Genomic DNA, 27,325 nt, shown 5'->3' with positions numbered 1-27,325 from the left:
TACCAGCAGAGATTTGAACCAGCAACCTTCTGCTTGTTAGTTAAGCATTTCCCCGCTGCGCCACTTAAGTTGACATCTGCTTCATTACCAACATGTAAAAATAGTTTCAGTTCTGCCTATTTTAAAATAAGCACACACTTTTGTGATCTACAAACCATGTAGGTAGTTGGTAGTTAGCATACAGACCTGTCACCCACAGAGCTTCAGAGTAGGCAATATTTAATATATCTGGCAAAATGAGTGGGTGTGGGGGAAATCCCTTGAAAACTTGGGCAGAGCTCCCCAGCACAAATAGCAGGGTGCTAGGTTTAACTATGTGTAGATATGTTGTGCCAACCAATGACTGCTTTGGGCTGAAGATTGCTTTAAGCACAACATAACACAAGAACAGCCCTGCTGGATCAGGGCCAATGCCCTTCTAGTCCAGCATCCTGTTTCACACAGTGACCCACCAGATGCAACTGGGAGCCTACAGGCAAGAGGTGAAGGCATGCCCTCTCTCCTCTGCAACTGGTTTTTCTCCTCTGCAACTGGTTTTTCTGAGGTATCCTGCCTCTGAGTCTGGCCTATAGCCCTCCTACTAGTAGCCATAGATAGACCTCTCCTCCATAAAGTTATCCAGACCCCTCTATCCAGGTTACCACATCTTGTGGCAGAGAATTCCACAAGTTGATTATGCGTTGTATGAAAAAGTACTTCTGTTTTTTGGTTCTAAATTTTCTGGCAATCAATTTTGTGAGTGCATGCATAAACTCACACTTTAAAGCAGGGCTGCATAACCTCGGCTCTCCATCTGTTCCTGGAGTAAAACTCCCATCATCCCCAGCCACAGTAGCCAATAGTCAAGCCTTATGGAAGTTTGTGGTCCAACATATCCAGGAGGGCCAAAGTTGTGCAGCCTTGCTTTAAACTGAGATTTTATGCATGCACTGTGAAGAAGCCTGAACTGAAAGATACATGTGGAAGTATTTGAGGATATTAGACTGCTCTTTAATTTTTAGGGGCCTGGGAAATACAGCAATCTGGTTAGTCATGTTGCTTCTTAGAGCATAATTGGCTTAATACAAAATGCAGAGTGGAGCAAGTCCACTACTAGAAGACCCAATTCATGGTTAGCTGTAGCAGACCCACCCCTGCCTGGGAAATTGCATATTGGTAGATATTCCTGCCTATATCTGGACTGAAAGAGGTCAATGCAGTAGATCTGCTGGTATATCTTGAGACATTCATTTTTGTTGATTTGCTGGCAAGTAACCTGCTTTCACTGCCAAGAGGCTCCTCTATCTTCTTCAGTTCTATTGTTTTATTCAGTGCTATTATTCAATAGCTATTGCTGTTGTAACTCTCCCATTGCAGAACATGTGGAAGGACCTTTCCTTTTCCCTTTGAGGCCCTGGCATATGTCTGCTTTCTTTTCCGTACTGAGCTTGTTTAATTACAGTATGTGGATAGGTCTAGCTGATTGTCTAGGCCCATGGAAGAACAACTCTGTTGTCAATAGAGTCCAACTCTGGAAATGTGGCTACTGCAGAAAGAGTCTGTGTTTTGGTGCTAGATTTCTCTGGTCTCATATGCTATTGCCTTTCCGCTCGTGAATGTGCTTTGGCTTATTTCCATGACCTGGCAGGGTAGGCTGGCTGAATATAGTAAAGAAATACTCCACCTGGGTTGCTCCTCAATCTCAAGCTCTCTTTGTGCTCTCCTCCCACTGGCTTTCTTGGGCCTCCAGGGGGCTCTTGACCATGCTTTTTGCACTCCTCTTTCTTGGGCAGATGGCGGTTTTCCCCCCAGCTCTGCTCTCCAATTAGGAGAAAAACATGGTAGAAGTTGTAATGCTGCTTCAGGGTGCAGTCTGGTTCAACATGTGGAGTCCACATTGGCTTTTGTGTCTACATTGTGCAGCATAGCCTAAAGCAGTTGCTGGGATTCACTTGTTGCGGAAAGTGGAAGTCCATGCTCTTAGTGGCTGTCTGGTATTGCTGGGTTGCTAAGGCCCTGCTTTATTATCAGGATCTCTCTGCCAGGGTTGATTTGATTTAAATCAAATAAATTTAAACCATGATTTACAGTAAATCACAATTTAAATTGCTTCACAGAAGGAATCCATTTCAATGATTTAGATCACAATTTGAATAACTAGGGAAGATTATATTTATTTTATTTTGTTTTATTTATTTATCTATCAGATTTGTATAGTGCCCCAAACTTTCATCTCTGGGCGGTTTACAATAGCATAAAACCATTTAAAAACATATACAAAAACTTTAAAACACTTTAACAATTTTAAAATAACCAGAGATTAAAACCCAAAAATATTAGGAAGCTTGGGCGAAAAGATGGGTTTTCAGGTGTTTTTTGAAAATTGCAAGAGATGGGGAGGATCGTATCTCAGCAGGGAGTGCATTCCACAATCTCGGGGCAGCGGCCGAGAAGGCCCATCTCTGTGTAGCCACCAAGCGAGTTGGCGGTAACTGGAGACGGATCTCCTCAGATGACCTCAATAGGTCAAATTTAATCATCATTTTCTATAAAAGTACATTCTTGTCCAATATAACCTTCATACATATTAAGGTTTCATTTTTAGAAGATAGGTACACACTTCTCATAATGCTGTTTCATTTGGGTAACCAGGCCTTGCATTTCGTTGTTGCACTATTTGAATTTCACACGCATGCCTTTCTTACCCACAGGTACAGGGACTTCATTAAAATATTCCCAAATGGGGGTCTCTCTTATGGCCTGTTGCCATGATAGGTGTTTCCCTTCTACAATGGAGTATGCACTTGGAAAACGTTTCCTCAGGACTGCATGAATATATTATTTTCACTTTTGGTTTCATCTTCTATCCCCCTCCCCATCCCTTGCATTTAAACCCAGACTCCACCTCTTTGCTCACATCTATTTCATCTCCCCCCACCCCCAATCCTATTCATTCATTGACCTTCTTTATCTTTGCATTTTTGCGGGCGGGGGTGGTGGTGGTGGCAAGGGCTTGACTGTGTGTGTGTGTGGGGGGTACATGTTCACCATCTGCAGAATAGGATTGATCAGGTCTGTTATTTCTTTTCCTCATATACGGCTGTTAACATGTTCATAGAATGTAATTAGAAGTTGTGATTAATATTCCATTATATCTTTGACCCAGGTTCTTTATGCATTTTTAAAAAATCTTATTTTATTTATTTTAAATCATCAATTTTTCTCGACCCTACTCTTTGCTAGTGATTGCTTTTTTGCCAATGTTAATACTAGGAAGAAAGGTTAACAATTAACACTATTAATGACAATTATATAGTATGCCGTGGGGCTTAATAACCCAAAATTATTGACCTTTTGCTTGTACCACCCCCCACCCCCAGTATGTGATAGGTGGCACTGCAATATCATATGCTGTTAAGTGCTTGTTATGAAATGAGTTCCAGGTAGAATGCATGCCTTGAGCATGACAGGTAAGATCCCCTAAACTCTACATGCATGGGAGAAGGCTTTTACCATGGCAAAAATATATCCTGTAATTTGAAGAAGTTGTTTTTGGGTTTTTTTAACCATTGTACTGATAATGGTTTTTAGCAGCCACTTAGGTTTGCAATCTTTTTTCAGCTCAATGAAAGAGAGGCATTCTGGGGCAGAACACTTGAAGTTTCTTATTATTTGGGGGAAGTTGGAGTTGTAGAAAAGACATGACTAATGTTGACAGTGCAGAACAAATATTTTTTTTGCCAGTCATGAGGACCAGGATCTATCATACTCTGGCAGATGGATCTTGGTCCTCATAATTAGCACTGTATAGCTTTTCGCTTGCTGTGTCGTAACCCAGGCAGTCTTTTATCCTAGCTTTATATGTGGTGCACGCTATGCATTTGCTCCTAATCCCTTAGGGCTAATTAGCTGGATTGGCAGGCTGCTCTCCAGTGCTATGGTGGTTTCAGAACCTTACATATGGGATTTCCCCCCAACATTTTTTCTGTAAATGTTGTATTTGAAGCTGTTAACCTCACCCATCATTGTTGCTTAAATGTAGTTCTGAGTCCTGCAGTAAAAAGATCTGGAGTGAAAGAGTGGAGGCTTTTCTTTAACATTACCCTTGTAACATTTCTGAGATGCTGGCAAGCTATGCTAGGATTATATTGATAACTTCCATGTATCTGTTAGTGGTCCTTCATTTGCACAGAAAAGCAAAGAAATTGTGAGTTTTTCATCTTTGCATGGATCATCCATAGGCAAAAGTGCATCAATGGAAGTTGGGAAATCCTGAGTTGTCTTTGCAGGCTTTTCCAGTGAGGACCCATACACATGAACAGGAGAGTGTGTCTGACATCCAGACTCATAAAACACTTGCTTCAGGGAACACTGTTACTGCTCTGTGAAGGGAGATTGACAAAAAATTGACATTCTCTTGTAGTGCAATGCAGTGTTGTTGCACCAGCACTTTGATAAACTGGATGTTAGCCACTGTATCACTGGAATATCATTGATGTGTCTTTAAGTTTATGTGTCTAGGATTAGGCACCGTCCCTATCCTGGATGATGGAAGGGAAAAGGCTAAAGTTCTCTGTACCAGCTGTTTTCATCACTTGGAGACTGGTGTGTGTGAAAATTCATTCTCCATTGAATCCTCCCACACACATCCCAACAGCATCTCTGATATGTTTTCCAGCACACATCAGAGGAAGTAGTTGGAGTAGGTCTTTTTGTATACTTCTATAACCAGTAATGGCAGGTGAATGTGTCCTGGGATTGAGGTATCTTGAGGGCTACCATGCCTTAAAATTGCCTTGATGCAAGGAGATATCATTGTCTTTAGAGGTCTTCCTGTAGTTTCTGAAGGCTTACTCTTTTTGTTTCCTCTGTTACACCTTTTATGGGTGCTCAACATTGTGGTGGAAGAGCCTGTGTAGGAAAGGAGAGTGAGATGGGTAGCAGGATTTAAAAGTAATTGATTGATCACAAATGACCCATTTGAAGAGATTCTCTGTGAAAACCTCACACAGGTATTGGTAGATTAGAAGCTGGGGCTGTGTGACATTTGCCCTACCCATAATTTGACCATTGTGTCTGTCTTCCTCAGGATGAGATTGAGGAACTACGTGCTGAGATGCTGGAGATGAGAGACGTCTACATGGAGGAAGATGTCTACCAACTACAGGAGCTCCGGCAGCAACTGGACCAAGCCAGCAAGACTTGCCGCATCTTGCAGTACCGGCTGCGTAAGGCGGAGCGCCGCAGCCTTCGTGTGGCACAGACTGGCCAGGTGGACGGCGAGTTCATCCACAGCCTTGAACAAGATGTCAAGGTAAGTCTTGCAGATACGAGTCTTGTAGCAGACTTATAGCACCCAAGTAGAAGTCTTCTCTCAGTCACAAGGGGGGAGACAGTTGAATGGGACTGGGATAGAATTTGCTGATTTATAGGGTTTTAGATTATTTGTCCATGTAGCCCAATACTGTTTAGTTCATGGGTAGCCAACCTTGGCTCTCCAGCTGTTGTTGAATTACAACTCCTATCATTCCCAGCCACAATTCTGGGAATCGCAGCTCAACTTCAACAACAGCTGGAGAGCCAAGGTTACCCGTTTCTGGTTTAGTAGAATTTCTCCAAGGCCTTAGGCAGAAGCCTTTTCCAGATTACATATCTGAACATTTTCAGTGTTGAAGACGAGTCATTTGAAGACCAATTTGTTCCAGCGATCTTTGGTGAATGATTAATAAGGGTAGCCTGCTGATATGCTGACTACTCTATGGTGACTGATGATTTTTTCCTCTGTGTGTGTGTTGTTTTATTGCCCTTTGGTTGGCATTCTGATTGGATTTTATCATTTTTATTGTGATGTTTTTAGCTTGTGATGTTAGCCAGTTTGAGTTATTTCTGACAAAAGGCACAAGAAAAGTTGAAATAATGTATATTAACAAACAACCACCACCTTTAACCAAGGATACCTGGGATTGAACTAGAATCTTCTACATACGATAGATGTTAAGGCTATTCTAATGATCAAAATTGGGTGGAGAGAATGAGTGAGGGCAAAGACAGGGATGGACCTACCTTCCCCCCGGATGATAGTTGCAGTCCTCATTGGTGTGCCGGCATGCGCTCACACAATCTGCTCTTCTCTGAGCAGTGTGGTTTGCTGGAGGTTGGGACTCATTTTCCCGCCTTCCAGGAATCGCACAAGGCTCCACACGAGAATAGATACAACCCCGGTGCTGGGTTACGTAAAAGCCCAGGTTAAAAAGCTGGGCTCGCCGTGCCGAGATCGACCTCGAGCATAGCGGTACACACAAGTATCCCTCCTCAGGTAGGGCTGCTTGTGTGTACAGCGTTGTTCTCTGCCACTGCTTTAGATCTGCTTCTCTTAGGCATCTAATGTGGATTTAATATATTTTTTGGGGAAAGAGTGACTTATTTATTTATTTATTTATTTACTTAATTACATTTAATATTCCTCTCTTCCTCCAAGGAGCCCAGAGCGGTGTACTACATACTTATAAATCTCAGATATTGCAATGCACTGGTGAAACTCTCGTGGAAGATTTATGAAGTGTTTGTGTTGTGTATTTTAGTATTTTCCCACAGGAAGGCCATGAATTCCTTTTTAGAAATGTAATCTATTTCTTACTAGTTGATAAAGGCAAGATGCAGCAAGTGAGCAAAGACAAATAAATGAAGATTGGGGTCATGATACAGTAAATTCAAGCAACTGATATGAGTCTTTTGGGTTTGAACTGAGAGGAAGTAGAAGATCAGGTCTTTGTGTCTTTCACAATTTTATGATTTCACTATGCAAACATGGAAATTGGCTCTAAGTGCAGAATTCGGCATCCTGGGAATTTCAGCATTTCTTTAAAACAAACATATTTCTGACCCTTAAGGTGAACATATGAAACTGTTTCCATCTAACTCAGTATTGTCTACACTGATTGGCAGCTGCTCTTTAGGGTTTCAGACAGAAGTCTTGCCCTGCTCTGCTTGGAGATGCCTGGGACTTTCTGCATACAAAGTGTGTGCTCTAACACTGAACTACGGCCCTCCACTTAAGCCTACCTTTCAAGGTAGACTTGATAATGTGTGGAAATTGCAAAGTGATATTTCCAAAGTCACATAGGTTGGGATGGTGTGGGGAGGGAAGAGAAGGGTTTCTGTGCTCTGCATAGTAGGGATGTGCAGAACAGTTTAGGCCGAAAGATCGCCATTTTGGACTCTTGGAGGGGTCATTCCATCTGAACAACCAGCTCAACTGGTTGTTCTGATGGAACGATCTGGGGGCCGTTTGAATTCCAAGCTCGGAATGGAGTGCAAATGCTGTTTTGTGCACATCCCTACTGCATAGTTCTCTACCTGCCCTCATAACTAACAGAAGCAGAATAAAATAAACAAATATATGCTCATCTCTTTCTCTGCTGTGAATAAATATCTTCTATAGATTTATTTCTCCTAGGCATACCCGTTGCTAATCCCATGTGTGGCAGCTCTTGCAAGAAGCTGCCGGACTAGCAACGAGATGCAGAGAAAACGGCTGCTGGGATGAGGAGGCGGCCGCGGTGGGCCAGCCCAGCCTGGCCACCAAGATAAGGTGGTGGCCAGGCTGTCAGGTGGCCACGGGCCCGGCCCAGCCTCTGGGATGAGGAGGCGGCGGCAGGCCTGGCCCGGCCACCGGGATGTGGAGGCAGGCCTGGCCAGCCTCTGGGATGAGGAGGTGGTGGCCGGCCCGGCTGCCAGGAGGAGGTGGTGGGCCCAGCTGCCGGGATGAGGAGGCGGCAGCGGGCTGGGCCAGCCCCAGAATGAGGAGATGGCGGCAGGAGGGGATGGGCTGGCTTGAAAGCTGGCCAGAAACCACGGGCGGGGTGGGGGAGAGAAGCAGACGGGGCAGGCTGTCAGAGGCGCAGATGCTCTGCGCTCGGCCCAGCTAGTATAAATTATTACTGCAACAGAAAAAGGTATATGCATACATAAATGTTTTATGTAAAGCAGTATTTAAAAACTAACAGTACCACCTTATATATGGGCACATGCATACATAGTCCTGGAATTGATCTTTTTTTGGTGAAGAATTTGTCTTCACTTCGTACAAAACTTTGCTTTTGTTTTACTTCTTTTAAAATCATTGAGAATTCACAGTCCTACATCGGTTCTTTCTGGTTCAAATATGGGTGGTGACATAGCTGAAACTAGCTGAAAACTAGTTCTGCTTGATATGCTGTTGAGGAGTATTCCTCCTTTAGCTTTCAGTTCCTGCCTCATTCCTATACAATATTAAATTGGCTAATACTGAATTGACCATGTTCTGGAGATGGGTTGTGTGTAAGCTGGTGTTGCGTTGCACACATTGCAGGGCCTTCACTGGTAATGCTTAACTGTCTGCCTTAAAAAAGAGATGCATTCTTTTTATCTTTCCCTTCCTCCAAGAGCTCAGAGTGCATAAGGGTTTGAACCTGGGTCCCCCAAGATGGCACACTTGCAGTTGCAGCTGGACTTCTACTTCTCCTTGCGTTCTCTTTGTTTCCTATTCCAGGTTGAAGTCTCTTTCCATTGCACAGGCTTTAGGCTCCTGGAGATTTGCAGGGAAGGGTTAGGTACAAGGCTATGCTTTCTTGTCAGCTCAGTTTACAGTCATGGAGCTAAGCAGCTGACCGAAGAGGCTGAACCCCTCCCTTGAACTGCCCAAGGGCCTTAGCTAGCTCATGATGATTGTACAGGCCAGCTGGGTGGTGCATATGCTGCTTTAGTGTGGCACTTTCTTGGCATTGCAGTGCAACATAGTCTCCTGGAGGAATGCATCCTCTCTTGCTGTCTCTGTTATGTTGCTGTAGTCCCTTGACTACAACTTCTTTAGCTAATGATATTTATATTCAAAAGGGGACAGAAGTACAAGCTGGGGGTGGGGTAGGAAAGGGCAGAAAAAGGGAGTCAGAGATGTGTTTGGGCATGAGGAAAATGAGAGAAGAAAGGACTGAGCAAATTAGGCTGCTTGATGAACCAGACAGGTTTTACAGTGCGGGCATCTTAGTGGATTCTTTTTTACATGATTGCAGAAGTGGGAATCTTTCACAGCTTCAGCCCCTTGAACACCTGCATAAACATCCTGCACAAATAACTCTGGCTAAGCGTGATAATCTCCAAGCATTAGATTTAGATTCCTTGTTCTCCCCTTTCCAGTTGATGATGAATGTGGAAGTTCACCAAAGGAATTGGCAGTGCCACTGAATCTTCTGCAGGGCTCTGAGAAATTATCCATTGTTATGCATAAACTGGATCTGCTTGAGCGCAGGTGGAATTCAGCCATTGTATTCCTTGTGGCAATGATCTGGGCCTTGTGTTCGATTTGTGCTGCAGACTCACAGTGAGTGAAGGATGACGGGTTCATTGGCAATATGCTGTATGAGAATTTGGCCATTTCATGGTCCTCCAGGGCTGGCAGTGAGAAATATACTGTAACTGTAACCTTCACTCTGCCAATCCATAGGCAAGCCTTCTAACTGAGCAGACTTCCCAACCTCTGTGCAAGGAAACAGTAATCGGATTTGGAGGTAGTTTTTGATTTGCACAGCCAGACAATGCATGAAAAGCATGCCATTCCCTCTTACAACCAGCTGTTAGGCAGTTTTAGCTTGCAAAACTTGTGTTATTTAACATATCCATCTGAGGAAGGAGAAGGATCAATACTCATCAATGTTGATAATATCCTGTCTGCACCTTCGCTTTTCCTCTTTTGTGGCCAGCTCCTGTCTTGTGTTATCCCAGCTCACTGAGAATCGATATAGCAGTCTCTCCAGTTACACTGGCATGCCACTCTTTGGAGGCTAGCTTTTGTATTGTTGTAGTGGGAAGCTGAGCAAAACCTGAGACTGAGCCAAGTGGAGGCCTTTTACACAGGAGCTTGTATGTTGCCAAGTGCCCCAGGCACCAGAAAGTGGCTAATCCTGGAAGCAAAGCATGCCATAAGTGACTGATGATAATCTCCACCCTAGCATCCAGTTCTCTATAATTAAGAGGATATGTTTCCACATGGGTGCTTAAAACTAAATGTAGCCACCACCCCTACCTACTGGGGTCCTGTAAAATCTGTTCTCATTGAGTGATGCACTGGAATGAGGTGATAGCATCCTGTTTCTGACAGTGGCCAGTCAATTGCTTCTGGGAAGTCCACAAGCGGGGCATGAAGCCGAAATCCCTTCTGCTGTTGCCCCTCAGAAACTGGTATTCAGTGGCATACTTTCTCTGTACCTGGAGGTTTCAAGTAGTCATTGATAGACCCCCTCTTTGAATTTCTCTAATCCCCTTTTATAGCTGGCTAAGCTAATAGCAATGATCTTGTGGCAATGAGCTTGTTGCAAGGCATCTAGGATAGGGCTTGACAAGTTCCAGCCGCCAGGGAGCCATGGCACCTAGAAATTTAACCATGGTGCCCAGACTAGGATATTCAGAGGCAGGGTTATTTAATAAAACATTTATTTATTCCTCCCAGCCCTGTTTCTCTTCTAAGTAGGTTACTTTTAAAGGGGATAAAAAGATAAGCCCATTAACCCTCTCCCCACAAAGACTGCCACTGCAGCCTGGTAATTTTATCAAGTATTTGCTAAGGTCAGTCACATGACCTGTGAGTGGGGTGGGGAGGGTGGGGGGCTGGAAGGCATGATCTCACCTACTGCCCCCAGACTATCCTTGGTATCTTCTTGGCAGCGCCGCTTGCACACCTATGCATGTGGTGCTGCCGGGAGAAGTTCAGTGGTCTGGAGGCTGGGGAAACATAGCCCAGCCTCCAGAAATCTCACAGTGTATCATGCGAGGAGCATGGTGCATTGGGAGATTTCCCTGCAAGCTGGGCACTCTAGGCGCCCAGCTCTGTGGCTGCTCGGGCTGCAGGCAGCCCAAACAGACACATTTAATTTTTATTTTATTTAACACATTTTTATAACGCCCAAAATGCGTGTTCTCTGGGTGGTTTACAAGACAATAAAAACAACCAATAAAAAGATTAACACATTTCAACAATTAATATTTAAAATGTTAAAACTATTAAAACACAATTAAAACAATATCTAAAAGCCTGGGTGAACAAATGTGTCTTGACTGCCTTTTTAAAAGTTGTAAGAGATGGGGAGGCTCTTATTTCAGCAGGAAGTGTGTTCCAAAGCCTCGGGGCAGCAATGGAGAATGCCCCAGTAGCAATCAGATGAGCTGGTGGTAACTGCAGACGAACCTCTCCAGATGATCTCAATGGGCAGTGTGGTTCATAGCAAATAAGACATTCTCTTAAATACCCAGGGCCCAAGCTGTTTAGGGCTTTATAGGTTATAACCAAAACCTTGTACTTTGCCTGGAAATATATCGGCAGCCAGTGTAGATTTTTTAAGATAGGAGTGATATGATATCTTCGAGATGACCCAGAGACCAACCTGGCTGCCGCGTTCTGGACTAACTGCAGTTTCCAGATTACGTACAAAGGCAGCCCCACATAGAGCACATTGCAGTAGTCAAGTCTGGAGGTGACCAGCAGATGTACTACTGTACTGAGGTAATTTATCTCAAGAAATGGACGCAGCTGGTGTATCAGCCGAAGCTGATAAAAGGCACCTCTGGCCACTGCCTCAACCTGGAACACCAGGGAGAGTATGTATGTATGTATTTATTTCATTTCATTTTCTATCCCGCTCTTCCACTAAGGAGTACAGAGAGGTGTACTCCATACTTAAGTTTCTCCTCACAACAACCCTGTGATGTAGGTTAGGCTGAGAGAGAAGTGACTGGCCCAGAGTCACCTGGCAAGTATCATGGCTGACTAGGGATTTGAACTTGGGTCTCCCCACTCCTAATCCAACACTCTAACCACTGCGCCACACTGATTTTGTGTCTAGAAGCACCCCCAGACTGCGGACCTGTTCTTCTGGGGAAGTGTGACCCCATCCAGAACAGGCAGATCAAAATCATCTCCCGAGTTCCGACCCCACACAATGTAACTCCCATCTTATTTGGATTCAGCCTCAGCCTGTTACCTCTCATCCAGCCCATCACTGCCTCCAGGCAGGCATTTAGGGAGGTTATGCCTTCTCCTGATGATGTTGACATGGAGAAAAAGATTTGGGTGTCATCAGCATACTGATAATACCCTGCACCAAATCTCCTGATGATCTCTCCCAGTGGTTTCATGTAGGTGTTAAACAACATCAGAGACAATGAAGCTATTCCCACGATGGGGGGAAACCGGGCTAAAGAAGCCCAGCCCAGTTTCTCCTCATTGTGAGAACCAGTGGGCTTGCTCGCCAAAGTAGCCCTCCCCTTAGTCCAGGTTAGCGGCGCAAGCACTCCGCTAACCCAGGTTTTCCAATCATGTGCTGCCACGGCACGGCTCCGTGCCATGGTGACACATGAGGAGACCTCTGCCGGGATCCTGCAAGCAGTCTTCCAGGCTCGGGAGTCTCTCCAGAATGCCCCCTATCCCCGCAGCCCCCGCCGGCTCCATGACAGATCCGGCGGTCGTGTGGGTGGTCAATCTGGCTGCCCAGGGTTGCCTCTTGATCGTCTGCGGAGAGAGAGAGAGACCTAAGCCCGCTCTTTCCGCCTAACCTCATCTGGCGCTTCACACCGATTGTATGAAGTGCCTCAATATGGAGCCCTGAGGGACACCATACTGAAGTTCAGTTTTTGAAGAACAATAGTCCCCAAGGGACACCATCTGGAATCTGCCTGAGAGGTAAGAGTGGAACCACTGCAAAGCCCCAACCCCCTCAGATGCTCCAGAAGGATACTGTGGTCGATAGTATCGAAAGCTGCCGAGAGGTCCAAAAGGACCAACAGAGTCACACTTACTCTGTCAATTCCCAATTGGAGATCATCCATCAGGCCGACCAAGGCAGTCTCTACCCCATAGCCCTCCCAAAAGCCAGTCTGAAACGGGTCTAGATAATAAATTTCATCCAAGACTGCCTGGAGTTGGGAGGCCACCATCCTCTCAATTACCTTGCCCAGCCACAGAAGGTTGAAGACAGGCCTATAGTTGCTTAACTCTGAGGAATCCAGGGCAAGCTTCTTCAGAAGTGGTCTAATAAGTGCCTCCTTAAGGCAAGGTGGCATCCTGCCCTCCCTGAGAGAAGCATTTTTTATCTACCAGGCTTTCTACAACAACCTCCCTGCCAGTTGTAGGCCAACATTAGCTGTGTTGGGCAAGGGTCAAGAGAACAGGTGACAGGTACATGACAGGTACCGGGATAGATGGGTGCACTTGTGCCCTTTTACATCCTGAAGAAAAAACCCACTGCAGTGCTAGGATCGAGCCCAATCCTGGGGCAGCCTAATCCTTGGGGAGCTCCACATGAGCAGACCTACCTGGGTACATAAGAACAGCCCTGCTGGATCAGGCACAAGGCCCATCTAGTCCAGCATCCTGTTTCACACAGTGGCCCACCAGATGCCTCTAGGGAGCCCACAAGCAAGAGGTATGTGCATGCCCTCTCTCCTGCTGTTGCTCCCCTGCAATTGATATTGAGAGACATCATGCCTCTGAAGCTGGAGATGGCCCACCAGACTAGTAGCCATTGATAGACCTGTCCACCATGAATCTGTCTAAGCCCCTTTTAAAGCCATCCAAGCTGGTGGCCATCACCACATCCCATGGCAAAGAATTCCATAGATTAATTGTACACTGTGTGAAAAAGTACTTCCTCTTGTCGGTCCTAAATTTCCCGACCTTCAGTTTCATGGGATGACCCCTTGTTCTAGTGTTGTGAGAGGGGGAGAAAAATTTCTCTCTGTCCACCCTTTCCACTCCATGCATAATTTCATACACCTCGATCATGTCTCCCCTTAGTTGCCTTTTTTCTGCAAGCCTGTGTAGGACTGCTCGTGTGAACAGCCTGATTGTCTGGCTGCAAAAATGTTGGACTGGTTTCTAGATTCAAAGAAAATTTGTCAAGACCTAATCTAGGAATTAGATAATCCTGCCTAGATCTATCTGCCATCTTAACATGAGCAGGTCATGAACACCTTTGACACATGGTGGCTTTCCATATCTGCTTGCTGCACTCCAGATGCTTTTCTACAGTTAGGGTTTCTTGTAGATGAAGTCTAGGACTGCAGCCACATAGTATTAGCACAGGCAGGGGCTAAATAGCTTACCTGTGGAGCATGGTCTCCAGTTACATTCCTGCTTTGTCCACCTAGGGCTAAGTGTGAGCACACTAGAGCTGTTGCTATTATAAGGGCATAGGGATAGGTTGAAGTAGAAGCAGCATTTAGGATTAAGAAATGTGGCTGCATCCAGACTACTCACAGAGCATCTGTGTAATAGCTACACTAATGGGGCTTAAGTTTGTCTTGACTGACTTGTCTTTTCACTGGAGCTTATTCTTGACTAACTAGTCTGGATGCTGCCCTTTGGCTTTTATTGTGTTCCCTCATCCTTCTGTTTCATGGACTGGTTCTCTTCTGAGCTGGGCTTTGGTGTGATCGCTCCATATGTTTGTCAGGATGATTTTTTCCTCCTTTCCTCCTCTTCAGCCCCTAACAGCTGCCTCCTGGTTGCCTCACTATGCACTACTGTCAAGCATTTTGCTTGCAGAATGGAAAATAGCTGGAGCCTTTTTCTCCTTGGTGGTGGTGCTAGATCTCTGAGCGAGGCTGATTTTATCATAGTTGCTGTGCTGCCACTTGCCCCTGTGCTAGCTCAGTTGTCACTTCCCATAGCCAGAGTGTAACTGGGGATTTGTATAAATAACTGCAGAAGGTGACACACAGGGCAGCCCCCTCCTCACATCAGCTGCAGAGTGGGTTTTCCACCCCATAACCCAATGCGGCACCCTTCTCTCTCCAATCTGCCCTGTCTAATCATGATTGCTTTGGCAATGTACTAGGCTCCTGCCATTTGATCTTCACATCTATTGTGCTACAAAACCCACTCCATTCTACTGTCCTAGTGGAGAGAGGGTCTTATTCTGCTCATTTCAGCTGGATCCCACTCCAGGTAGAGGCACATACTTGTCTCAATTGAGTTGAACAGAGGAAATGAAAGGTTGTACCCTCCAAACTGCTGTAGTGGTGGGGGGTTGCCTCTCCCTCAGAAGACCCTTGGAGCAAGGGGTTCCTCTGTGGAGAGATGGGCATTTACCACCACCAGCAGTAACTGAACCATTTGAAAATAGCCAGGATTGTGGAAGCTTTCAAGCCTCCTATAAACCCTAGCTACTTTTGACAACTTTTTGGGTCTTCTCCTGAAAACAGGAAACATTTGCGGACCACTGTGAATCATAAAGACGTGCAATTTTCCACACCTCTAGCTGCTTATGCTAGCTTCAGGTGGCAGGAAAGATCTGGTTAAACCAGGAATTGAAGTCTAAGCCAGAGAAGAATTTTGGGGCTTGTAATGTTCATTTCTCCTTTGAGGTTAAGGATTACAAGCCTCCAAAGTTAGTATCTAAGCATGAGCCCAGTGTGCTCCACTAGCATCTCTAGGTTTTGGGTTTTTTGTTTTTTTTTTAAAGACCCCATTCCATACACAGAGGTTTGGTGTGGTGGCCTTCTCTGATGTTTGTAGTTGTATTGCTTTCCCAGGAAACAAACAAAAGTTACTTTCCCTTAGTTTTCTGGTAAGCTGAAGTAGTACTTGTGTAAGGGTGTGTGGGCACCTCCTCCCACAAAGGAGGGAGTTCCACATCAAAGGGGACACAGAGCATTACTTGGTAGCATGGTGCAGCAAAGGTCCCCATAGGACTCTTCCTTTTTCTCTGGGTTGGGGTCAGTAGTATGAGCCAGTGGCAAGCCACAGGATGCATGCAGTCTACAGGCGGATATGGATGCAACATAGCAACCTTATTGGTCATGCAACTCATGGTGGTTTCCTCATCCCAGCAACTCCATTTTTGTCTTCCAGGGTTTATCATTGGCCTTGGTAGCAGAGGTGTCTGTTCTTTCTTGGGCTCCCTCTCCCCGCAGGTCACTGTTACACTTTCACATCAGCTGTCTTCAGTCAACACTTTACAATTGACCTGTCTGGCTCTTGCCTCCCTGGAGATGCTGAGTGATCTCCCTCTGTATGATGAAGAAGGGTTCCTCTTCTTCCACCTGATTATGTTGTTCTGTTGCTCCGTTATTGGACTTCCACTTGTCTTAAACACTGGAGCAGAAAAGGCAGATGTGGCCATTTCTCCATCTCCAACAGCTGTAGCTGCTTACTCTGAGCCTGATCTTCCTCTTCACAGAAATCTGCCTGGGGCATCCACTCATTGGTATTTCAGCCCGGAGCTCTCAGGTCCCCATAGAACTCTTCCTTTCTAGTCCAGGTCAGGGTCGGTAGTATGAGCCAGTGGTAAGTGACAGGGTGCACACAGATGTATGTGATTCCAGAGCTCTGGAATGCACTCCCTGTCAAAATAAGAGCTTCTCCATCTCTGGCTGCTTTTAAAAAGACCCTTAACAATCACCTGTTTTCTCAGGCTTTTAGTTAATTAATTGATTTTAAACTGCTTGTTTTATTTTGCAAAATTGTTTTAATTGTATCCTGTTTTATACTTGTATTTTAAATTATGTACACTGCCTAGGGATGCACATATCAGGTGACATATAAATATGATATATACATAAATAATCACTTTCAAGTGTAAAGAAAGCCTTTATTTTTTTAAAAAAACCACACCCTTTGATAAACGCCCTTCCTAAAGTGGCACTTTATATGCACAGCACTTGAAGGAGAAAAATAAAACAGACTCCAAGTTGACAGTGTATTTGAAGCATGGTGGAAGCATGGAGGAAAGAGACAATAGTGTTCAATTAGGAAGTTGTTCATGTGTCCTTTGAGAGAAAAGGCAGAGGGGAACAAAGATCACCCCACAGCAGAAAAGCTTACACCCAGTTTGGAGGTATACCTGTAGTCCACCTAAAACTGCTTATTTATTTATTTTTTACATTCATATCCCACTCTTCCTCCAAGGAGCCCAGAGACGTGTACATGGTTATATTTATCCTCACATCAACCCTGTGAGGTAGGTTAGGCTAAGAGATAAGTGACTGGCCCAGAGTCACCCAATGGGTCTCCTGGCCAAATGGGGATTTGAACTCAGGTCTTCCCAGTCCTAGTCCAGCACTCTTAACCACTACACCACTCTTATGGACTCAGTGATGTTTTTCTGACATTCCACAGTGCTCTTCTTTTTCCCTTTGTGCCACAGTGATGCTGGAGTTGCAAGTAGGCTTTAAAGTTTGCCATCTAGATAATTTCTCTGTCTCTCATGGTCTCTTGGCATGGTGAAAAGTCGCTTTTTGTAAGGTCAATTTCTTCCTTTCCAATAGGGATCTTCTCCTCTTTATCTGGGATGTGATAAGGGAGTACTTATGACCCATATTGTGAGAGCCTTATTGCTGAAGAGGTCAGATGCTGATAGTCCCTAGGGGCCAGAATTCATTGCTTGGGATGTTCTGGAGAATGGTTGTGAACAAAACGTTCATGAGCACTGTGGCATGGTTTGCGGCTTCCTCTGTCTACAGATGCATTAGGTGATATCCAAGGATTAAGGGAAAGTTCCTTAAATCAAGGTTCTATGGCTCCGTCGGACGACAGGAAAATTCTCCCTGTGCTCCTTATTCTTGACATTTTGATGAGACCACCATAGTTTGAACAAGGCTCTGAGACCTAAGCAGCAAGGAGCTCAGTTCAGACTTTACAGTAGAGTCACATTAATTATTTCTGTGTTGGAACTCTGGTTCTAGGGTGATCCAGTAAGTGTGGCATGAGTGATCTTCCTAGCTGTTTCAGTTACACAGCCTAACTCTATGTGAATGCCAGTGCCAAAGCATGCTGGATTCTCCTCTGCCCATGATTGAGAATTTTGGCTTTTGTATAACCATAGTCACTGCATCAGAAGCTCTGACTAGTATTGCTAAAATCTCTTTGTTACCCATTGCCCCATTAATGTCAGCAGCTGTGAAACCCTTAGCAGCTTGTCTGGGGCATGCCCTTTGGCCTTTTGTCCATGTTCTTCACTACAATCAATTTTTAAAAAAATGTTCTGCAATGACTCATGGAAGAAAGCCCTGAGAAGATAATGTAGCACCAATGTGCTTTTGCTTATGTGGCTTTGAGAGAAATGGTAGGAGGTGACACAGGCACATCTTAATATGCAAGTGACAGGGATTTACATATAGATTCTCTATATAATTTATATTCATAGTGGGTTCTGAAACCTGCTGATGTGCATATCTGAAATTTGCTGATGCGCGTGGTAAACATGTCTTGGATGTGACAGTTACTTCCTCCCCTGTGTCCAGCAGAGTTGGCATTGAGAGCTCCATTGTGGATAGATCTGTTTTGCAAAAGCTTTAATTTTCTGGGCTGTGCAGCAAAGCGTACAAGAATAATGCAGCTGAAGTTCTGCTGAATATTAAGAGGCACTTTATGTATTACAAGGAAGGTGGAATAGTGACTCGTGCTCCCTCTCTCCACAGTTGTAGGTATTATGCAAATCTAGAGAGATGTGTGTACTTTTAGTGCAGGCACAAAAGCTCATACATTTTTCCATTGAGGAGATGTGGGAATCTTTTGCATTATCCCGAAGCATTGATCACTAGCACCTCCTCTTTTAGCGTTTTCCAATTATAATGTGCAAACCCACTCTGTATTTGCAAGATTGTTGCACTCTTCATAAGGGTTAGGTCATAAGGCCTTATCCATATAGATGGTGGAGTAAAAGGCCTCAGTGGGAGCTGTAAAAATTGTCTTTGATGACCTTTCTCATGCAACTTGAATAGAAAGGCTTTTAAAATGAAATTAGTACAAGGTGGTTAGTTAGTACTATGTACTTATAAAGCATGAGTCCTGTTTGAGGTGGTGAGTGTTAATACGCATTTGGAAGAAAATTTTCTCTTTCTAAATAAATCACGGAAGCATAAATTAGGAAATAAATTATGGAAGCATAAACTTTTCCTGAGACTGTTGAGTATTTTGAAAAGGCACTCCATAGGATATGGCCCTGCTCTAAATTAAAGAGTGTTAAGCCCAATGTTGGTTTTGCAGCTTGATTATTATTGTGAGCAATGTGCAACAGGTCTGAGGGCCTAGACTCATGCTCTCTTTGCTCTGTCTGCAGGTAGCCAAAGATGTCTCTGTGCGGCTCCATAATGAATTGGAGGCAGTGGAGAAAAAGCGGATCAAGTTGGAGGAGGAAAATGAGGACTTGCGCCAGCGACTCATTGAGAGTGAGTTGGCTAAGCAAGTCCTGCAGAATGAGATGGATAAGCTGCGGGAGGTAAGTGCATTCCTTGGGGATATTGGTTTAGTACCATTGCATTCCACCTTTTCTCCAAGGAGTGGTATTCTGGGCTCACAGTAAGCTGCTGTGCTGAAGTAGGTCAGGCTCAGAGGAAATGACTTGTGTGCAATGTCTTCCAGGGACCTTCATGACTGAGAAGAAATGTGAACATGGGTTGTCCAGCTCTCTAGCCTCTGCACACCAGATAGCCAGCCTGCTCTTCATGCTGCCAAAACACCTTACCATGCCTTCTTTTCCATTCCAAACCCCAAAGAATGCAGGAAATGGCTCCAGGCAGGGTATTCTTGGGAAGCCACAATCTCACTCTCTTTTGATTGCACATCTGCATTAATACAAAATAGACAGTTAAGTGTGAATTAGTTTCTCATAAAAATTAGCATGTTGGTAGATTAAGTCCCAAATGAGCAATCACTCAGCTCTGCAAGTTTTCTGAAATTCATGATGTTACTGTCTTCCAGGTCTTTTATGGACTGCTTCCCCCATTGCTTCTCCTAGATAAGGCAAGGAGCTGAAAAATGGCAGAAAACTTGCATCTTTCTTATATGCAAAGAACAAGATGAGAGTCTAAGATGTATGCCTGCCAAAGCCCCCTCAAGGCTATTTCACCAGCTGTGGGTCTTAGATTGGCATCCAATCACTGGCACAACATTAAGAATGTGAATCTTTGGCCATTTCTCGGCTTCTCTCCTGCTGTTGCCAAGCACATGCTAAGGCAGAGCACATGCTGAGATACATATAGGGAAAAGTAACACAGGAGACAGCCATTAGACATAACAAAAAGGAACCAACATCCAGATATACCGAGACTACACCGTCTAGCCTTGCACCCTATTAAATTGACCTTCCTAAGCAGATAAGAGAGTCTATGGAGGACATTTGGGTCCTTCTGGGAGGGAGTGTGGGCTTCTCTAGGGATGTACTTTTTGAGTTCTTGGATATACTGAGGAGACTGTTCTGGGAAAGAAAATACAGACTGCTCCAAGACAAAGAGTTGTTTGTGTCTAGTCAGGCCTACAAAGTGGAGGAAAAGGGTAATTTACTGGAGTCATTGGCTATGAGGAAAAGTTTTAAACTAGCCACTTTGCATCAGTTGGGTCTTCTTTTCCACATCTGCCTTCTTGGCACATGTGTTTGCTCTCAGCAGCTGGAATACATCATAGCCTTGCCTCCTCCAGAGGCCAGTAAGGGTAGTTTTAGCACTTCTCATATGATCCACATATATGTTAAGCTGTTAAATGTGGTATCAGAGGTTAAAGAAAGCCTGTTGACAGATCAAGCTGGATCTCAAACGGCTAATTGTTTCCTTGTTATCTGGCTCAGTTTCTGATCTGTCATCATAACGTTTCTGATGCCATGATGATGTCTAGATTGAATGATGCTGCATTTAGGCACTATAGGGCACCAACACAGCAATGTGGCAGGAAATAGCCTGCTGAACCCATAATAGCAAATCTGGAAAAATAGGCATTTTCAGCAGCTCCCTTGAAGACTATCTTAAGGGATGGGAACCACCTTGCGGTGTTTGCAGGACTGCCAAAAAAGTGGGGCGGTAGCATGGAACTGTATGTGAGGCCAGGGCAGTAGACCAAAAGGAATCTGGTTTCCAGTTGCAGTCACAGCAGGAGTTTAGTGTTTGCAACATGGAATTACTCTAGTTGGAATTAGGCCAGCCAGAATCCTGATTCTTCTTGCAAAACAATCGGAACAAAACTCTACTAAGCTCAAGGTTGACAGACCCTGGTATTATATCTTCTATAAGAAACTGAGCTCTTCCAGAACAGTACCCCATTGCCACCCATTTTCAGAACTGCTTCTGCGTCAGTTCTTGTATTAGTTAAAGCTAGCACTTAACAAGGTTTGCCATGCCCTTCTGTTGCGATTGCCTATCTAGTCATTCCTAGTTCTGAACACAGGTTAATCTTTTGCCTAATAGCATTCTTGCTTGTGAGGATGGTGCTGTGCAGGATACCCGAGTGTTACTGATGCATCTTGCATGCTATGTCAGTTCTCTCTCTTTGCAGATGGAGAGGGTGTTTCCTAATCACACAAGTGGCTCAGAATTAGGGCTGGCTCATACCGCTAAATTCCACCTTGTGGTTGTATATGTGAACGTACAACCCAATGAAGAAAGGAAAATGCAAACATGGATTGTGTGTAAAATGATGCCAGCAGCCATTTCTTTCATTACAGCTGCTGGAAAAAGTATAGTTACAGTATAGTCGCAGTTACAGAGGTGGCTGCTGGTTTACCCTTCATACAGCCCTGGTTTTCTACATATTTTTCTCCATGCAACTGTGTACAATTGCATGGAGGAATTTTAGCAGTGCAAATGGGCTTGTAAGCACCTGTGCTTTTAAGGACAAATTCCAGAGCAGAGCAAATGGCTGCACAGGCAGCTGATAAGCCTCAGCCCTTCCTGTCCATATTGGATAGGACTGAGAGCTTTTCCTTTGGAATTGCTCTCTTTTAGGCAGTGTGTACTGTTCAGCCACACCACAGGCAGTGCTAATAGGCATGAGATTGGTTTCTGAGCAGCCTGAGAGCATGATCTGAATCGTAAATGAACAGAAATGCAGGGGCTGTCAATGAGGGGGATTGGGGAGTGAAGGAGAGGAGTGAGTTGTCCTGTGGCCACTATGCCAGACTGAAGTCACATGGTGTGTGTACAAGGAGACCTGGACAGTGGTCTTGCATACAGATGACGCAGTTGCTATATTTACAGCTTATTTTTGCTTTGCATCTTTGGTGTGAACTGCCAGACCAGAAAACAGTGCTTTTCAGGTTCTTTGCTTTTGCTGCAATCCCCTCCTTCTCTCTCTACCCCTGGAATCTCTCTTGAAAAATGAGAATGGGAACCTATGGAAATGATGCAGGCTTTCTGTTTTATGTTAAATCATTCTTGAATTGATACTTTATGCTGTTAAAGTCTAAAATGGTACACAGCCTTGCATGCAAAGGCTCTCTGTAGTGAAGTTGCACTCCCAGCATTGTGCGTGGAGGGAAGAAGGCTGCTGCTAAAGCCAGGAAACAGAAAGCACAAGACCGCAACAGGAGAAGGATCCCTAAATCTAAAGAGCTACTGAATAAGGTTGTTCACATGACCTTTAAGTGGGGTGGGAAGGGCGAGGGAGGCAGGATAACATCTACCTCCCCCTCCCCCCACGATCTCCATTCTGCTCCTGGCCATGTGGCTTGAGCATCCACATGTGTGGCTCTCTGGGGAGTCGTGTGACCATCTGGAGGCTGGGGAAACTCAGCTGGCCTCCAGAAATCCCACAATGCACCGCGTGTGGAGTTTGGTGCATTGCAGGATTTCCCCAGAACCAGGCTCTCTAGCCACCCGGCTCTGTGTCTGCTCAGGCTGCAGGCTGCAACAGTTAGAAGTGTGCCCTTCCACCTGGATATAGGCTGGGGGCGGGGGGGCTTGGGTTACCTGGTGGTGCAGTGCTGGGATCAGCCACAATCCTGGCACTTCACATGAACAGCTGTTACCCCAGTAGGGCTGTGCACGCCCAGGTAGGGCTGCTTGTGTGAACAGCCTTACCATCTCCTGCCTCCAGACAACTACGTGGATAAAATTGATGCTTCATAATGCTGTTGGGCTTTCACAAGAAGTGTTGCATTCAGATTCAGACTTCTTAGCAAGTTAATTAGACCTCATAGAGAAGACTGCATTGCTCCTATGGCTTCCTGGGGTACCTGGATACCTCACACCTTTTGAAACAGTATTATATCCTAGGTTGAGTACTGTATTCCATAAAGCACAGATGAGGATACTACGAACTGTTGCTATTCCCTAGGGAGCTCTTTCTCATATGTCTGCACTGTGGGTTAATTGTTTTTTCCAGTATATTGTAGCATCTCTTAACAGCCTCTCTTATTTACAGTGCCTTTGTGTCTCATCACCTGCTTCTTTGTGCTGCCGTGTTGGGATTCCATCAAAGCAGTTGGGTTCATTGAGACTGCCAGATCCTCTGCAAGTGTGGGTTAATTCCCACTCGCCATTAGATCCTTCTCTCATTTCTCTGTTTTGAAATTCCCAAATTTGTTCAAATGTGAATGTGCATAGGAATTCAACAGCCAAGAGTTGTCCTGCTGTCTCTAATGACCACTCATTTGGCCTCCAGAGCGGTTCACTTTGAGTCTCCAAGATACTTCAGAGTGATAAAAAAGGATGGAATCCTTACTAGAGTCATAATTCTGTGGATCAGAAATAGGACCCCCATCAAGTCTGCCCTACATTCTATGGCAGATTTGTCAGATCTCAGATGTTCTTATGTTCATAACAGGGTTATGGTTAGAGTTGTGGAGATTTAAAATGAGAGAGAGACAGTGGTCCCTGTAATTTTTTCCATCTTTCTGCGGAATGGATTTTGTTCTGGGCGGCTGTATCAAGGCAGTGTTCACGCATGTGCATTCAGAGTGGGATCCTGAGTGGGATCTGAAATTAACTGTGCGGACATTAAAAAAAACTTGTTGAGCGCATGCATGTGTGCATGCCTTAGAGGGAACAGTGTACGTAGACAAGCAAGCAAGTATGGTACACCCTAGTAGAGGAGCCTGCTAGAGTCATAAACTATTTTAAAAGAGCCAGTTTGATGTAGTGGCTAAAGTATTGGACTTGGATCGGGAACACCCAGGTTTGAATTCCCACTGAGCTGTGAAATTCATGTGGTGACCTTGGGCCAGTCACTTTTTCTCAGCCTCACCTACTTCACAGGATTCTTGTGAGGAGAAAATGTGGGTGGGAGTGAACCAAGTAAACTACCCTTTTTTTTCTTCTTTTTTTTTTGAGGAAGGCAGGTTAAAGATGTAATAAATCTGGTCACCCTGTTGGATGACCTGTATGGTAACCTTGATGTGGGAAGCACACCTCTCTTGGTTATTCTTGATCTCTCAGTGGCCTTCGATACTATTGACCATGTTATCCTTCAGGAGTGCTTAAGTGGGCTGGGTCTTGGGGGTACTGTTCTTCAGTGGTTCTGGTCCTACCTCACTGGGCGATTCCAGTCGGTGTCGATTGTGGGTGAGTGTTCTGCATCCTGGCCTCTTTCTTGTGGGGTTCTACAGGGCTTGGTCCTTGCTCCCATTTTCTTTAACATTTATGTGAAGTTGCTGGGCTTGGTCATCCATCGGTTTGGGGTAAGTTTTCATCAATATGCTGATGATACTCAGCTTTATATCTCTACGCCTGGCCAAACAGATGATGCAGTTCATGTGCTGGCTCAGTGCCTAGAGGCTGTCAGGACCTGGATGGGCCAAAACAAGCTCAGGCTCAATTCCTCCAAGATGGAATTGCTCTTGTTCAGTTTGCAATCTGGTCAGTTACCGTGTGTGGGTTTATCTCTTGATGAGGTTGCGCTTCCCTCAAGAGAGATGGTTCATGATCTCGGGGTCCTCCTGGACTCGTGGCTCCTGCTTGAACAGCAGGTGGAGGCCGTGGCCAGGGGTGCCTTTGCCCAGCTCTGGCTGGTTCGTCAATTACATCCTTTCCTCGACCAGCAGGCCCTGGCAACAGTAACTCATGCCTTTGTTACCTCTCGTTTGGATTACTCTAATGCACTCTACTTAGGGTTGCCTTTGAAAACAATCCGGAAGCTTCAGCTAGTCCAGAATGCAGTGGCTTGCCTCCTCATGAGTGGCCGTAGATTTGATAGTGTCACGCCTCTTTTACGGTTGCTGCACTGGTTGCCTGTTCACTTCTGGATTGAATTCAAGGTGCTGGTTCTCACCTACAAAATCCTTATGGGCTTAGCACCTGTATATCTCCAGGATCGCCTTGGTCAGTTGTATCCCATCCTGTGAGGTCTTCTCAGCTCGCCCTCCTAGGTGTCCCCGGCCCTGGTGTAGTGCGTAGTGCCTGGTCCTGTAGGAGGGCCTTCTCTGTGGCTGCCCCTCTTTGGAACACTTCCCCCCCCCCCCGATTCGTTCAGTCCCCTTCCTGGTTGCTTTTAAGGCCCTTCTTAAGACACACCAGTTTCCCAGGCGTTTGCCCTTTAATAATTTTTTAAAAATTGATTGTTGGTGTTTCTGTTGTTCACCGCCTAGAGTCTTTGGAGGAGGCGGTATGTAAGACATTTCAATAAATAAGTAAGTATTGAGATGGGGCAAGCAGGTTGTTGAAGAGGAAACCATCCACAGGCCCAGCTGATGAAATCTGGGGTAATAGTACTTCCCTGACTTGGTGATGATAATCCATTAAGACCCTGAGTACTTTAAGCAGGAATGTGCTCCAGGGTACTCAAAAGAAAACTTTCTTTGAAGTTGGGCTCTAGCTTTCCTGTCCGCTGTCTCATACTTGGGGAAGGAATATAGATCCTAGACTTGTTGGGAAAGGATTGAGATCCCTAGGGAAAGAAATTCAAACTACAGAATACAGATCATTGTATGCCTATGCAACACAAGTAAAACACATGATAGCTGGAAAGAATTAAATCTTCTGTGCAACTCACATTTTCTTTCCCCCTAGTTGCTCATGCATTCCAAGCTCTAGGTTTAACATTCATGGAGGGGAAGCTAGTAGGAAGACTGCAAGCCAGGTTGCTTTTCATTCTCCAGTGACTGTCTCTTCCTAGAGGGGAATGAGTCCTGGCCCTACTGGGTACCGGATAGGATTGAAGCTCAGACCCCAGCTTCCCTTTCTGTTTTCATCCATGGTTGGAGGCTGTTTGCTTAAGGATCTTCTCCATCTAGAGATAGAATTATGCAGTTGCAGTTCTTCAGTATCCCACTCTGATATGCAGCGGCCTCTAAATTCTTGTGTGTCATCCTTAAATGTCCTGGAAACAAGTCAATGAATACATTATGTGGGACCAATTTGCCAAGGGTATGTGCGGGTATTGGAGGCTCCCCTTAAGGCTGGTAATTTATTTATTTTTACTCCCTTGTAACTCTGCCACTTTTTTGTATATATGCAGTGTGATGGGCAGCAAGGAGACGTCTTTCTTCAGATGTGAATAGATGGAAGTTCCCTTTATCAGGAACGCTGCTTTGAATAGTTTACATTTTTAAAAGTGCAGGCAGTACAAATATTTGGGTGTTAGGAGCCCATGAAATCCAGCTGGCATCCCTTGGGGAATTCACACCTTTCAACAAACTTATTTATGCTCCCCTCCTTGGCAGTGGGCCCAACTATGGCACTCTCCTAGGCTATTCTGTGAAGCAACTAGCTGGTGCATTTATGAAAGCCTTGGGTGTGAACTTGGCACAGTTACATTTATTTAACATTGGTTTGAAGCAAAGCACCCAAGAGGAATTTCAGTCTCAGCTCTGTTGCCTGCAGAGCAGTTTCAAGGGTTTTTTTTGGTTTTTTTTTAAATTTAATGTTATTTGACATTTTGTACTTTACATACATCTTTCCCCATTTCCCCCCATCCCTTTCCCCAGCCCAGCCCTGGAGCCCAACCTTCTAAAAATGCAGGTTAGCAGCCCTCTACTATGGCCTGTTTTACAGAGGGAGGCGGGGAAGAGCGAGAGAGCAGGAGCACTAGCTAGCTTCTGGAAGGCTCTGAGCAGGGGGCCAGGCTTGCTCCTAAGGGGATTATGTGCTGATTGTTCTCCAGCTGGAGGGAGTATCTCTGATAATTGGATAAGTGTTGGAAAGGCCAATTAATTGTCACGCTTATGCCTGTTTGCACCTGTGGCTTCATTTGTCCTGCAGGGACGGATTCTGAAGGACTTGTTTATGCTTGAGCCTGAGGTATTGGCCAGGATGGGGGTGAAAAGGATCTTATGCGTGTGTCTGGTAGTATCAACATGGTAGCAGTCAAATCTAATCCCATTTGTAAGCTTTTGCTAACCAACCAGAGCATTAAAAACATATTGAAAACAGCAGGGCAGGCAAAACAGTAATAGAAGAAGGCTGGTCTGGTCTGGTAGATGCTGGTGGCAATCAGCGAGGGGTTCCCAACCTTTTTAAACAAGTGGACTCCTTCTGTTGCAAACCTTCTGATCAGGTATCCCACAGAGGTTCTGTGTGTGTGTTCTCACATACACAATGAATATGTATATACTGCTTTTCAACAGAAGTTCCCTAAGTGGTTTCCATAGATATAAACAATCAAACAAACACATAT

The 27,325-nt window shown here is 44.9% G+C and overlaps 1 protein-coding gene across 3 annotated transcripts in view; it reads left to right on the top strand.

Annotated features, from left to right (window-relative positions):
- Positions 1-27,325, top strand: part of SOGA1 (suppressor of glucose, autophagy associated 1) — a 142,444-nt gene that overhangs the window by 34,965 nt on the left and 80,154 nt on the right. For all 3 annotated transcript variants that reach the window (XM_053246048.1, XM_053246047.1, XM_053246046.1), the window contains exons 2-3: positions 5,069-5,293; positions 19,068-19,226. In XM_053246048.1, the coding sequence (XP_053102023.1) occupies positions 5,069-5,293; positions 19,068-19,226 (384 nt within the window). The remainder of the gene's footprint in view (positions 1-5,068; positions 5,294-19,067; positions 19,227-27,325) is intronic.

Source organism: Hemicordylus capensis, chromosome 4, assembly GCF_027244095.1.
Source record: "Hemicordylus capensis ecotype Gifberg chromosome 4, rHemCap1.1.pri, whole genome shotgun sequence".
In the NCBI taxonomy this organism is placed as follows: Eukaryota; Metazoa; Chordata; class Lepidosauria; order Squamata; family Cordylidae; genus Hemicordylus; species Hemicordylus capensis.
The sequence above is the reverse complement of the archived record's forward strand: the minus strand, read 5'-3'. Positions and strand labels throughout refer to the sequence as shown.